The 15674-nt window shown below is 44.2% G+C and overlaps 1 protein-coding gene across 2 annotated transcripts in view; it reads right to left on the bottom strand.

Moving 5' to 3' along the window:
- SURF1 (SURF1 cytochrome c oxidase assembly factor) overlaps window positions 1-15674 on the bottom strand; it is a 68106-nt gene that overhangs the window by 25402 nt on the left and 27030 nt on the right. For both annotated transcript variants that reach the window (XM_085613870.1, XM_085613872.1), the window contains exons 5-8: window positions 5357-5439; window positions 4321-4512; window positions 4158-4230; window positions 2902-3064 (exon numbers count right to left, since the gene is read on the bottom strand). In XM_085613870.1, the coding sequence (XP_085469996.1) occupies window positions 2902-3064; window positions 4158-4230; window positions 4321-4512; window positions 5357-5439 (511 nt within the window). The remainder of the gene's footprint in view (window positions 1-2901; window positions 3065-4157; window positions 4231-4320; window positions 4513-5356; window positions 5440-15674) is intronic.

Raw genomic sequence — 15674 nt, 5'->3', positions numbered from 1 at the left:
AATTCTTGGAAACTCACGAAAGCCGTATAGCTGCACTTAAGGCAAGGACATATACCATGGGTGCACTTTTGAGACTTTCTTTAATAATTGGACCTCTAATTTGGTCTGGCGTTGACCGTGACCATTTGAGTTTATTAAAATTCTGTCTCTCTCTCTGTATCAGCTGGCTTCACTGTGAGTTACAGCATTCTGCTCTTTCACAAGGGGCATATCTGCACCCAAAGTAGTTTTGTTCAGTGCCAGTAACTGTGGCAGTGTGTGCTTTTTGAGACCAAAAACTATTTTGCCTTTGCCAATGTTTGTTACAATGGTGAGGGCCTGGCAGCTCCCACACCAATAAGGTTTTACAAAAACCATGCCAAAACAAGTCACACATTGACAAAAAAGAAAAAGCTGGCCACCAATTTCAGACCTACTGGCTTTGCCAATGCTTGTTTATTTTTGTTTCCCATAATCTTATTGAAACTGGTTACACTGATTTTCCATTATGAGTATTCTTGCGAAATACTAGCATGCATCAACACGTTACTAAATGATGCTGCAGAGAAACGGTACCTAAACTTTCAGTGGTTTAGCAAAATGTTCTTTTTTCCTGATTTAATTCTTTTATGAACATTTTACTTTGAAAGAATAGAATCATCAATCTTGCTTTCAAGCTTCTGCAAATATTTGCATCAAATCAGAGATCATTCTGGGAGCATTATACATAGCCTCTTATTGCTAAACTTTAATTATGTGTGTACACATTTTTATACTGGAACCACCGTCAGTAGTGCAGTCAGAGCTTGCAACATTTACTTACAGCGCTCACCCTAATAATAAAGGCTTTCGATTAATGAACCATAAATACAAGTTTGAACAGGATTAACATATGGACAAAAATATTACCTCAACTGCAGACAGCGCCCATCCCCGATCCATAATGTGGTACTGCAAACTGGCAGCCAAAGGGTTTGTGCTGCAGGGGGTTGGGCCTACTTGTCCCAAGGACACAATACACACAAGAAACATCCCTGCTTCTAAATTTCACTTCAGAATCCTATGCATCAATGGTCTGCGACCAGAGTTCTAGTCACAAGCCATTGGTATGTCACTGACTTCCAAGCTGGGGTGCCAACTGATTCGCAAAGGGGAGCTACTTGGTCAACTTCTCCTTTGGGAATCAGGGTGGCAGCTTCAGGAGGAGCAGGCAGTGGGCCAAGGTGCTGCTTTAAAACAAAAAACAAGAAAGTTTTTCCATTTTGAAACGCAATAACAGAGATTGCTCTTGCAGGCCACTATCACTGTGACTGCAGGCAATCACAGGGGCTTACAAACTGCGACCTATCTAATGAATACTAATGAGACCGGACATTCTGCGGCCCCATATAATTTGGTATTTTGTGGCCCAACCTATTGATACATAGGTCGATTCACAAAATCAGATTGCATTTGGTGCTTTTAGTGAATGTATTCTTGTGGTGTGTGCTTGCAGACTATAAGCTTTTGATTACTTAGTTCTGAAATGTCCTGCCTTTACTTGTTGGGAACCCCAAACCGAGCTCCTGAAGATGAGTATATAGCTATGCTTTCGGATCACAATATCATGTGGTACTGTATGTCACAAAGTTTGTCAGTTCTTTGTTGTCTCGGTGCTGTTGGGTCTCTGTTTGCAGCCCATTGTTTGCCAGTTGTTATTGTTCTCAATGCAAGAGGTTCCAAAGAAGGGTCAAGCCATGCCATGTTCCCAGAACCTAAGCAGGCGCTATCAGTGGGTCTTTTAAAACTCTGTGTCCTTTGCATGCAGACTTCAGTCTGATGGTTATGTGAGGACGCAGAATGTGGGTCAGGTCTTACGACCTTTCACTAACCTGTGCAAGTGTGATGGGTGGGTCTTGTGTTTCTGTTACAGGGCTTGACTTTGGCTCACATGCTGTCTTTAGAACACAGACTGTTTTCTGTTGATCTTGAGCTCTCCCAGAGACAACAGCTCCGAAAGAGGGGGTAGAGGGTTGACAGCATGTAGGCTCTTGCAATCTTACACCACATATGCAATTGTGCATTTTAGTAATGAGGCACATGTCTTATTCTTTGTATGCAGACTCGTCTCCTGGTTGTGGTTGTATGGACTCTCAGGTGTCAGGTCTTGCGTCCAACAACAGACCGTGTGAAAGTAACCAGTGGGTCTGGTGTTTCAGTTCTTGTGAGTGTGTCAATGTCTCCCTGCTGCAGGGTGGGGGTATTTTGGTTCTTAATGTGCACATTGTTGCCTTCTGATCAGTCTGCTCCAGCCATGACCTTCCACAAACCTGCGAGTTTGCTCAGTGAATCTTATATTCAAGTGAGTTGCATGCTGTGTACTCGTATCCCTCATTCATCAGTAGTGAGGCTGCTGTCTCCTGGGTGTTCGTTTATCTGGTCCTGTGCGTTTGCGCTCTCAGATCCTGCGGTCATGTCCTACTGTTCATTGTCACAGCGCCTTCACACTCTTCCCTCAATCTGTATCCTGGTGCTATTCTTTGTGTTAGAGTTACACTATTTAGGTGTCAGGCTTCCTTTTTTTAATGCGTTTGTTTTCCTTTTCAGATATGTGATGTATATGCATGCTATTTTGTATGGGCAAAAGTGCAAACTTTTAACTTTAATGCAAAAATAATCACATTATCAGACAGCATTTCTAAAATCAGTGCATCAAAAAAAGGGAAGTAGACCCATGGAGGGAAGGAACATGCATGAAAAAGAATGGAGGCTTCAAGGAAGAAACTAGATTAGGTATACAGTAATGATGAGGGTCATTGAGAAAAGAACAGCAGGTGTTGTTTATAAATGTCACCTGTGTCTGAGCTGATGCAGGACGAGATGCAAATTCCAAGAGGTTCATGAAGAGGAGTGGATGACACTAAGGAAGTAGTCCATACTAACCCAGATTTGCATCGATTAATATAGGCTCGGCTCCGGCGACTCGCCCCATGGCCTCGAGGTCCTTATAATGCCAGTGATTCCTCTCAATGTCATTCTGTGGAACAAAGGGTTTGCGAGTTTCCGATAGCCTCACTATCCCAACAAGCTCAACTTCATCTTCGATCTGCAGAAAGATAAATAGATTATGTTGCTATTTTAAATGTGTAGTCATTGTCATCCAGATAGAGATTCGGGCAGTTCCTATGGATGATGTGTGAAGCGAACCACAAAAACGGCTAATCAATAAGATAAGGCCAAGAAAAAAGCAGAAGAAATGCTGTGGTGCATCAGGAGAGGCAGGCCCAGCAAAACACAGAGAGTTGTGCCAACACTGTTCATATTGCTATGAGAGCCCATCCTTTCAGTTCAGGACACCACTTTTGAAGTACTGAGTATAGTTTCGGAGGCCACACCAGGAGTTTTGGAATAATACTGCAAGCCCCATCTGGAGAATTACGTCCAGTTGTACAGTTTAAATGTCTCAAAGGACAGAGCCAGTATGGAGGTGGGCGAGAAGCGATCTATCAGAACAAGGCATGGTTCAAAACACAAGTGGCACTTTGAGATGTTGGCTAATTTAACAATTTCACAGTGAAACCCCAAAGGAAATAAATATTGTTAAACTTTTCACTTTTCAGCAATACAGTAGAACAACTGGAAGAGCTTCCTAGGACACGCAAAGGGTCACTTAGACACGTGTGTAAGAGTTAAAATCAGGATCAAACAGTAATTTCAGAGCTCTGTACACAAGTCCCTATTAGGAGATAAGATGAATTCTCATGCTTTCTCAGGTGTTTGTGTAGACAAGTACCTCAAGGCCTGACCTGCCGGTAACAATCCCTGAAAACCAGCATGGTAGGGTAATATTGCACTCAAAACGAACACAAATACAGTCTGGGCACCCTAATATTGCACAAATACGAGGCATACTGACTGCAAATGTAATTTGCACCGCTGAGTTTTACCGCCTCATAGGTTCCATAAGGTGAGCTCTGCTGCGACTCCACCTTCGAGGGCTCCATATTCACCCAGTCAAGCGCTCCCCAGTACAGTCTCATGGCTGTCACTCAGCTAATCTCTCCCCAGTACAATTCCATGGCCTGCTATTCAGTGACCCCCAAGCTAAACTCTCCAGAGCACTATCTGCATCAACTAGCAGACTGCACACATTAAACTGCATACGTGGAAGGCAGAATCAAGGCAGTGCACTGCTCTACCTGTCCTCGGCTTCGTGTCGATGGATTCAGCCTCTTCCTCGGAACGAACCCTCTGTTGACGAGGATGGTGATCCTACGTGAAAGAAAAGCAGGATTAACATCAGCATGTGTTTCCACCCACCCACATACTGGGCTTCGGCATTAAAGGTATGGAGGACAGTACCCGAGATCTGTGCAGTAAAATGGAGTGATGACATTGGCACCACTATCTGCACTGGATGACAGCTTCCCCGCTTCTCGTGCCTCCCGCTCTGGGTTTACCAGGGACCGTGGCTGGATGTACAACTCTTTGCTGTGATCGAAGCGACCTCTGACCTTCACAGGTCTGTATTCCAGCTCCTTAAGTTCTAGGGGACTGAGAAAATGAAAAAGAAACACCAAATTGCTTCAAAAATAAAATATTTCAAAGGGCAATTGGAAAAAATGGTTTCCAGTTGCAATGTTGCCAGGAAGCTCCCAACGGTGGGGTTTTGCGCTTTTTTTTAATTAAAACTCAGCAAAAGAGGATCAAGGAGAATATTGTGCCACTGATAGTCAAAGCAAAGCTGTGTTTGTCAAGCTGAACTCACAAGAGCCAACCAAAGAAGTGTAGACCCAGTCTGCAAGCATGGCCTATACCACATGGGCTACAGTCCTTGACACAGTCCTATTTGCCACTATGCATACCAGAAACTATACAGAAAAGTGCTGGGCCAATAGAATGTCCTTGAACCTTACATCCAACACAAATGCACGTCACATTCTTAAAAACACATATCTAAAGCGGCCAATGGCCACTTCATGGCTTCACTTAGGATCCTCGTGCAGACCTTTGGCTTATGCAGGAGAAACAGGGATGCGGGAAGCTCTGGTCACAGAAACTGATAGCTCTATAGTTATCTTCATCAAAAAACAAAGGATCCAGAAAAAGGGCTACAAAGAGAAGCTGAGTTACCCAAATTAAATGCAGCTAAAGTTACCCTTCAACTACTTCCCATTTCCTGCAAAGGCTGAAACAGCGGAAGCAGCAGCTAAGTAGGAGAACTTTAACCATGTTCTAGCCAAGAAGGCCAGTTAATCAGACCATGTACAATACTCGAAGCAATGACAAATTGTCCAAATTGTAATAAAAATCTCCTGGCATGAGTGAATCTATAGCGCCAAGACAGTCGCGAGGAGTGACTCACGCCCAACCTCTGTGTGCAAACCTGGCCACTCACTCTGTTGGCAGGGGAATCGGCTCTGCTGCAACTCTGGATTCTAGATCTGCAATTAGTTTCAGTTTCCAGCGCCGCCGCTGAACCTACGGTAGATAATATGACACAAAATAGTTCAGTACCAGCATGGGCAAAATATGAGATTGACTTCAAAGCTCACCAGAGCAGTGGTCTCCTAGACGCAAAGGAAAACAAGCATTGGCATAGCCAATAGGTCTCGCCTTTGGGACCTTATAAGTGTTTAGCCATGCACCAGTTGCATAACTAAATACTTATAAGGTCCTAAAAGCGAGACCTATTGGATATGCAAAGCGGCTGCGAAAGTGAAAGTGATCGCGATCACGATCAAACATCAAAGCGGCCGTGCGGCCGCGAAAGAGAAAGTAATCACGGTAAGGCGTGGCGCGCGCGCCCGCGCACATGCACTGTGGCTCTAGGCTGGCCTGGTAGCACTTTTTGGAGCCCTCTCAATAAGTCTTGCCAGACCAGCGCATGCGCTGGGTCAGGCGAGACCTAAAAAGGCGGGAATGACAAAGCAATCTGACCTGGTAAATAAAGTGCAATTAGTAAACTGCTTACCTGGAGGAATGTTTAAGGGGTGGTAATGAAGCCCCAACCCACACCTAGGGTATTATTCAACGATGCAGATACTCCGCCTGCAGCACAGATCTGTGAGTCTCATTGCTTTTGCATAGTAAACCAGGGCTGGCAAGGGTTTGTATCACTTAACTTGCCTCTGCATCCTGCTGTTTATTAACCTGCTTGTTGGAGTGCAAGGGTTAGCACTGAACCTGCTTCTCTTCCCTATCAGCCTTCTCTTTGGAACACCCATTTCAAAGACCGCGAGTTAAAATGCACAAATATTACAATTCTTTAGGATAAAAATATTTAGCATCAATTTAAATGTGTGAAATGAATCTTGTGCTCTTCCGTACCCCAGGATTCAAATGATATACCACTTCCATTCATTCAACGCAAAGCATGTCCAGGTGAGATGGCTTGTTCTTAAATAATGCCCCGTAACATACCAAATTGCTTTTTCCTCGGGGTAACTGAGATACACTCTTCCCACATAACTCAAGGAGTTTCCATTACAAGCAGCCTGTGGACTTACACATACAGTCAACTTTCAGCAGAGTAGATTCATGCACAGGAACCCTGCAGCAAACCTGCACTAGGGCTGTTCTGGGCTATAACCTATTCCTTTAACCTGGCCAGAAAAATCAACTATAAGTTGAAAGACTGAGTCAAACTCTTATGGCAGTTGTTGCCCTTTGTAAAATATAACCAGAACAAACCATGATCTTACACAGGACTTCAAGGCAGACAGAAGATGTGGTCTTTTCAGGTCATACCTTTCAAGCCATGTGCAAGGCTGTACTTTACTCTCTTATTTAATGCATTGCTTCATTGCACTCATAGCCCCTTCTTCCTCGATACCACATGCAAAAAGGTGTCCACAGCGAGAAGGACAGTTCTCCACTCCAGGTGCCCTGTTCTGAAGGCACCTCACTGACTCTGTTTAAAGCCCGGGTGCAGGGATAAATGTTCTTCACTACTTGCACAGCCATGCCATTCCGGCTGATCCACGTCTGTTTCACGGAGTGCTATGAACACCTTCATGTCCACTGAGTGCGCTCTACATTGCTTTGTCGCTTCATCAAGACAGCACTAGGCTCTGCTAGACAGAGACGAATAACCATAACTGAAGGGTGGTCCTGCCCACTTACCAGGATACAAGGCAACATGCAGTTGTTGGCAGCGGATTTGGTATGCAGGGGTACACGCCTTTTACCAGTCACACCTGAAGTGGTATGTACTGGCCCTCTTGCTGAAATCCACGAATGTAGTCCTTTATTTTCCCCTTCCTGGAGCTAGACTTGTGTGGTGCCTGTGCGTATCCTGTTCTGTGGCAGCGGTGTCCTCTGCTAGAACATGCTAAATATAGCTCACAATGAGAGTCCTCTTTGGATTCTTTTCATCCTGGTGGACGTGCCAACCAACAAGTATCACTTCCTTAGCTCTGTGCATCAGAGACCCTTTAGGTACACTGAATGTAAGGAGAAATCCACATGCAAATTCTGCCAGACTTGGAGATATATTTAGGAACAGCACACAGAATAAACTAGTTTCAAAGTTGTGTTAAAAATAAGGCCCTGTTTTGCCAAGCAATCAGTTGACCCAAACTTGGGAGACCATGCTTAGGGCTCCCGATACTCCTCTCAATAACCACTTGGTATCCCCCCCTCCTCAAGTGTAGAGAGAGTGGGAGGTTTCATGTTTTGGTAGTCATGGGAGTGAAAAGTTAATGGTGGCAATTGATTTGGTCTGGGCTTTTGCCAGTGTTCCCAGTCTGGTATAAGCAGTGGCCCCCTGAAACCAGTACCGTGTTCTTGTTTGGGACTTCGAAGGAAGCACAGCAGCACCACCTCAGAGAACAACTCCTCTGAATCAGGAAACCCAGTTAATACTTTCCTGAAGGTTGGGACTTATCCTAGGCCAAGAGAAGACTACTGAACCTACTGCCCCTGCCTGGGAGATGATGAGCTTCACTTCCTAATGTAGAGTATGCATGACCTTGTGGAAGGAGGCAGAGCGAAGGCTCAACTGACATGCAGGAAGAACAACTCAGGAAGGTATTACCAGTTTCCACACGTCTGCAGTTAAACAGACAAGGAGTGACCCTTTGAGCCAGGATAATAAACCCCTCAAGAAAGGTTCAAAGACATGCCACAAACTCTAAAAGTCAATGTCTGCCGGTGAGTGTGCACTGTCCCCTTGATCTGCTCTACAGTCTGGTAATCAGCACCCCAGCCTTTAACTTTATGGCAGATAGGAGGTGTAACCCTTCCTACAACATCTTTGACTTGATGACTAACCCATATCTCCGGAATTGGAGTATGAAAAAAAATGGATTTCCCGTTTGCCCCTCAAAGATCCGCTATGCGTCCATAGATAAGTGAATGTTCTTGCCCTCGGTTGGGAACCTTAAGACCCATCTCACTACAACCAATGTTTCTCAAGGTAGCGCGGTTACAAGGGTGCTACTGCTACCAGTGAGGGTTAGAGTAAGAGTAGTGTTTCCAGACACCAAACGTCTTGACCCTAGTTAACAAGTTTTAAATACAAGCCTCAAAAGTATTGGACACACCAGGATATCAACAAGTAGTGTCAACCGTTTCCTAGAATTGCTTGGCGCTTTAAACTTTCTTGAAATCAGTGAGAGTCTCTATTGCTCAACTGAATTTTGTCTAGCAGCCTATCGCGGACACCAGAGCTTGTGGCCCTAGAATAGTGGCCACGCCAGGACTTAAGAGACAACCCAGTTGTGTGTCAAGTGACAAATCCAAAACACAGAGAATTAACACTCTACCCATTTCTAGTGCCAACCAGAAACCCTCTCTTCAGTGGTTTGGTGTCTCCAATGCTCTTTTGGGGTGACGGATTTGTTGGATTTGGAACCAGTGCCACATTCTTCCTGATGCCCACAGAGTTACCTACCTCGAATGTTAGACTACAAAAACAAGGTTATATCCTAGAGAGAGCTTTGAGATGCATATTATCCCCATGCCTGGCACCCACAGGACATTGTTGAGAGCATCCTGCCTGGCACCCATAGTCCATTGATGAGACCATGGGACTGAAAGTACAAATAAGGAGATATAAAAGGATCTGAGGATTGGAACGTCTTTGCCACACTTCACCATAGGGTAATATTGCCCATATCCTTAAATGGACTTTAATATTTTCACATATAAGCACTAGAATAATATACAGTGTCATAACCCTGTTTTACAAGTTGCTAGAATGGTCTGGCTTTCTTTTGGGCTGTCTTACTTTAAATGTGCTATCTGTTCGAGCCATAAATAAGGCCCACTATTCTCTAAAGATATAGTTCTGACTCAAGATAGGTTTCATTTTGTGTGTTTACTGAGTCATATTCTCAGCTCCAAATTTATTGGCTCCTCCTGAACTAACCGATCAAGCCCCCTTAGGCAGTTAGTAGTACTCGGTTATCGAACCGGAATGCAAAAGTATCCAAAGCCCCGAACTGCCAAGCCAGGTCTTCCCTGGACCGGAAACAAGCATTCTGGGACCGGTTTCGGGGTAACACCCCTTATCAGTCAGGATGTTAGTTTCATGTTCAGGGAAATCCTGGCATGGCAGTTCGGGCTGGACTGTTCCCATGAGGCACAGGGTCAAGACTGATTTGCATATGGCTGGGTTTGAACTGGTGAGGAAATATGAATTTTTATGATCAATTGTGTCCCCTATCTAGACCCCAACGGCTCCATGTACATGCTACAAGTACATGTATGTTCCCTCCACTTCAAGCTATGAAGACGCAAATACAATTGTGTCCAACGTTAATATGTCCTCTTTCAGATCTGCCATGAATGGGTCAGATATTCCGTTCCTAAGTATGCCTTGCCACCGTCTTTATATGGTATACTTTTCACGTTTTCCAGCTCTGGCAAGGTAGGCCCTGATTTCTGCCATCGAGCTTTTTCTGCTTCTGCCTCTGAATGCTCCAGCCTGGACCTGCATCTGTATCCATGAACTTTGTCTTACTTCCTGCGCGGCTAACGGTGCCTAGCCCGGCCTGTTGACTGCCAAAACTGTATTCAGCCTTCAAGTTATCTGCTCCGCTCCTCGAGAAATGCATTCTTGTCTAGTGGCTTAGGTAAACATCCCTCCAGCTGCAGAGCAAAGGGCCCGGCCTTACTGTCTCCGTGCAAGTAATTCATGACTTTCGTTACCATGGTAGGCCCATGCCCCCTCGCATCTCATGTAGACACTTAGACGCTTGTACACGCACTAGCAGTCAGTATAGAATAGACTCTGTCCGAAAGACCTTTCCTTCCAGATAATATAGTTCCTTAAACACAAGATATTAGATATGATTTGGGATTAGGTTGTCCTGACATCCCAGACTTCTGTCTCCTCATGTAGGGCTAAATGTCGAGTTCCCTTCACCCTCTAGTTACACGTCAATCACACGTCATGCGGCTGCGCGCGCATCTCGGCCATGTATTTCTGCTGACTTTGCAGGATTCTCTTATGGATCCACCCACTTGTGTCATCATCATAATGACGTTTTTAGTATACGCCTTTATGCACGCCTATTGTAACGCCTTTTTCATTACGTATGTGTATTCTTATCTCTCTTCTCAGCTGTAACGCCTTCTGCATATGTCTTTACTGTAATGCATTTTCCTATAAATATGATAACCTGTCAATAATGTATTGCTGATCCCTTCCTGAACCTTCGTGGTGACGGAACTCGATTGCCTGGTTCGAACCATCATTCCTTTGTAAGGAATAAATTCCCTTTTATAACCTCAAATACCACGGATTCTGCCTCTTATTTTTACTGAGTTATTCTTATTGAATTTTACCGCATAAATTAAGTCTAGGTAATTTAAATTTACCACATAATTGGCGCCCGAACAGGGACACCTCTCACACCCCACGCGCCGGAGGTGCGTTGCAGACCCGGTCTCCTGCCACAGCCGGACGGACAATTACGCGTACCCGCAGGATTTCCTGTATCTCCCTCAGGCCTGTGGTAAATAAAATTCCTTTACCGGGACTGAATTTGATACAGAAACATTATAAAATAGCTCAGTAAAATGAGAGGCAGAATCCGTGATTTTAGAGTTTCGGAATGGGCTTTATTCCAGTAATCGATTATAATCGGTTGCTCCAAGTTCCATCACCACGGGGGTTCAGGAAGTGAAGTACATACTTTATTGACAAGAAATGACTTTTATAGTACATACATGACAATGAAGTAAATGCAGTAGGCGTAACAATTGATAAGGAAAATGACGAGTTGTTCTGCGTAACCAGAAATGGGTGTAATAAGGCGTAAAAAGGAACATAATTGGTTATGATGTCATATATAGGTGGATCTATAAGATAATACTTGGCCTAGATGCGCGCGCAGCAGTATGACGTGTAATTGACGTGTAACTAGGGGGTGAAGGGGACTTGACATTTAGCTCTACATGTGGAGACAAAAAGTCTGGGGGTCAAGTCAACCTAATCCCAAATCATATCTAACATCCTATGTTTAAAGAACTATGTTATCCAAGAAAGAAGGACTCTCGGACAGAATCTATTCTATACTGACTGTGCGTGCGTGTACAAGCGTCTAAGTGTCTACACTGAATGCGAGGGGGTAGGAATATTCCATGGTGACAGGACTATGAATTACTTGCATGAGGGCAGAGAAGTCGGGCTTTTTGCTTGGTAACTGGAAGAATGTTTACTTAAACTACTAGGCAGGAATGCATCGGCTGAGAGGGAAGCAGATAATTCGAAGGTGAAATACAGTTCTTGGCAGAGAATAGGCTGATGTCAGGCTTCGTGAGCCGCGCAGAGAATGAGACAAAGTTCATGGTCACAGATGCAGGCTCAGACTGGAGCTTTCAGAGGCAGAAAGCGAGAAGAGTTTTGATGACAGAATCAGGGCCTACTTGCCTGGACTGTAAAATGGCACAAGTGAACCATATAAAGCCGGTGGCCTTTCATACTTAGGAATGGAATATCCGGCCTATTCATGGCGGATCTGACAGAGGACATGTTGACGGTGGACGCACATGTATTTGCGTCTTCATAACTGGAACTGGAGAGAACATACATGTACTTGTAATATGCACATAGAACCGTTGGGGTCCAAGATAGGGGACATAACTGACCAGAAAAATCCATATTTCCACATTCCCTCCTTGTCCCCTACTTGCCCTTCAAGAGATATCAATCTTCATTAATCCATTGATCTGTTCATATAGCATCATTTGTTCTTCTTTCTTCTTCCGTGACGAATGAAATCTTGGTGGTGGAATACACGATGTGGCACACAGACCACAGATCGCTGGTCCACATTGTAGACATAGACAGCAACTGAATAGTATGAGAAGGCCAATACCTAGGAAGGATAAAACTCTCCATCCCCAGGCTGATATCACATTCCAAAACCAACTGGACCAAGTCCAAGTGCCTGGGTTCTGGTGTATCTGGCTTACAATCTTATGAAGGCGAGTGATGGCTTTATATACAGATGGCGAATTTTCTGGTATGAATACGCAGCAGCTTGATCCGATGACCCTACAAGCTCCGCCCCTATCAGCCAGGATGACGTCAAGGACAAGACGATTTTGAAGCACAACAATCCGCATAGCAGACTGCTCTTCTGTTAAATTGCCTAAGGCGGAAATAGTCTCATTCACTACTGCTTCAAGGGTTCTAGTTAATCTACGTATCAGCTTACTATTAGTAACGGTACCTATGTAGGGAAAGATGCCTTTATTAAAATCTACATACTTGTCCCATGCCGTCTCAGTGTAATCGACAATGGGGAGATCTCTCCGCTCCCTGTTGTGTACTAAATGAATATTTCTGTAATAATCAGGAGGAGCTAGGAAAACAGGTGGCAAAAGGAATGCAATGTAGCAGGTACCATCCCAATCTAGAGGTAAACGCATATATGCAGTCTGACCACATACAAAGTAGGAATGGCGAGAAGCTCTAAATGAAGATTTGCCTTGATCACTGAATTCTACTGTAGTGGTGCATTTACTATGGCCCATATGTATGGAACCAACTTTTCTTACACATAATTCACCCTTCGCTGGGAATACTGACATGGTGGGCAAGACTAGTTCAATTTCGGATACGACATTTAGAATCATGAGATTAGGTGTAAAATTACCTAATCCATATACTTCATTTTCTAGATCAGTTCCTGTTCTTTTGGGGCGACCCTCCTTGTCAGGGTAGCAGACCTTGAGTAAAACTAAGTTCAGGTTTCCCCATACCCAATGATCTTGGTAAACTGCTGTGTCTGAGTCTATGGAATTGATTAAACTAAACCATGCTCCACAGGAGCCATTGTGTGTAAATGGGTGTGGAAAGAATGGCAGGACTCCTTCATAATTCTGATAGGGAGGGAGCCGACCACACACCCAACAATTAGTAGCATTACTAGTCTGATGGGAATGATGTAACATACTAATGAAAGTGTTATTGCGCAGCGCAAGTCTATAAGATAATTCATGTGGAGGTAAGTCACTAAAAGAATGTTCAGCAGCAACATTATAAACATGTCTAGAAATAGGGTAATATATGTGCAACAACATACTTGTAATAATTATTAAGAGACTTAATAAAAACAGAATTAATAATGTCACTATGCAGTGGCTACGCAGTGATTTACAATACGCCTGTCGTTTCAACATTTTCCGGGTATTTTCTCTACTCAGGTCCAAGGGATACATGTCAGAGGCAATTCAACCGCTTCACCTTGGAGAGGACTTAAACAATCAAATTGCTCGACTTGTTGGGCCTAAGCTTTAGTTTGTAAAGTTCGGTTTCAGTTTTTTCAACCAAAGGAAGTTTTGAATCAGTCTGTGAGGGAGTGCAGGGCACAATGTCTATATCCGAGGATAGTCCATGAAATTTCTTGATATGACTTGAATGAATCCAGCCCTTGCGGCCCTCGATTTTCACGGCTGTCCTTGTGGTCAGCAGGACCAACTTGGGTGTCTTCCACCTGGGCTCCAGCTGAGTCTTTCGGTCGAAATTCCTCACAAAGACCAGATCCCCCGGAACCACGTCATGGGGTTTCACCTCGGTGTGGTCGGGAAAGGCTGCAGCTACCTGTGAACGACAAGATTGTAGTGCAGACATCAAGGAAGCCAAGTAGTCTGTCAGCATATTACAGTCAATATCAGTTATTTTGCGTGGTACGGGCGTCCCCCACATATTTGGTGGTCTACCGAAGATCACCTCATACGGGGATAGCCCTGTTCGAGAGTGTGCTACCATTCTCATGTAAAAGAGTGCAACTGGTAACGCTACTATCCAGTCGACACCTTTCTCTCTGCATATTTTGGACAATCTGATTTTCAATATCTGGTTATGTCTTTCTACGAGACCTGCTGCCTCGGGGTGTCGAACACAGTGGAATTTCCACTGATAACCTAACAGAAGTGAAACATGTTTCATTAATTCGGATGAGAACGGCTGGCCGTTATCTGAGTGAACAACACGTGGTAAACCGTATCGTGGGAAGAATTCTCGAACCAACTGTTTGGCAGTAGTCGGGGCAGTGTAATCTGAAACTGGGTACGCCTCTGTCCAACGGGACAGAGCGCAGACAACTACGAGAACATATTTGAATCCTCGACATCGTTCCATCTGGATATAGTCCATCTGGAGTACTTCAAAAGGATTATTAGGAGGATGAAATCCACCCTGTTCTACGGGAACGCTTTTTCCTGGGTTAAACTGGCAACATATCATACAGGTACGGACCTTTTGTTTGGCTGCTGCTCGTAAATGTTTATTGAACCAGATGTGTTGAATGCTGTCTAGCATAGCTTTTTCTCCTAGATGTGCTGGACTATGTATAGTGTTAATTATAACTTGGACCATTGAATCAGGAAGGAACCATACAGACTTTTCCTTCATCATCCATCCTTGGTCCGTTTGGATCCCTCCGAATTCAGTCCATTTCTTTATTTCGTCTGGTGTAGCATGTGTCTGTATGTCAATTATGTCAAGGGTAGGATCTTTAACTGTCATACAATGTGTCGGTGTCGGGACTATTGTCTTTGTCATGTCGGGGGTTTGAGTTTGAGCCGTCTGTTTAGCTGTTCTGTCGGCTAGATCATTGCCTTGGGAAATGATATCAGTAATCTTCGTATGAGCCTTACATTTCATAATTGATATTGCAGTGGGTAGATGTATCGCATCTAATAAGGCATGAATGAGGGGTCCGTGCTGAATGTGGGCACCGTGGGAAGTTAAATAACCTCTCTCTCGCCACAGCACGCCGAAGTCGTGTACAACTCCGAATGCATAACGTGAATCAGTGTATATGTTGACGTTTTTATTCGTGGCTTGAATACAGGCTTGTGTCAGAGCGATGAGCTCTGCGGCTTGAGCTGACAAAGTATTTATACGATTAGTTTCAATGACTTCAGTATCTGTTGTGACTGCGTAAGCGGCCACTAATTCTCCTGCACTTGTTCTCATACATGAACCATCTACATACAACGTCAGGTCTGGATCGGACAATGGAACATCTGTCAGGTCTTGTCTGGGTTTTGTCGTTATAGTAATAACTTCAATACAGTCATGAGCTAGTGGGTCTGTTCCGGTTACTGGCAAAAGTGTGGCAGGATTCAATGTGTTACAGCGTCTTATTTCTATATGTGGCTGAAACAATGTAAGTTCGTACCCTGTAAGTCTCGCTATAGTCAAGTGTTGTGTTTGTGTTCTATTTACAAGAACCTCTACTGCGTGTGGTACT

Source organism: Triturus cristatus, chromosome 1_2 (genome assembly GCF_964204655.1).
Source record: "Triturus cristatus chromosome 1_2, aTriCri1.1, whole genome shotgun sequence".
Classification (NCBI taxonomy): Eukaryota; Metazoa; Chordata; class Amphibia; order Caudata; family Salamandridae; genus Triturus; species Triturus cristatus.
Note: the sequence above shows the minus strand (reverse complement) of the source record. Positions and strands in the feature narration are given on the sequence as shown.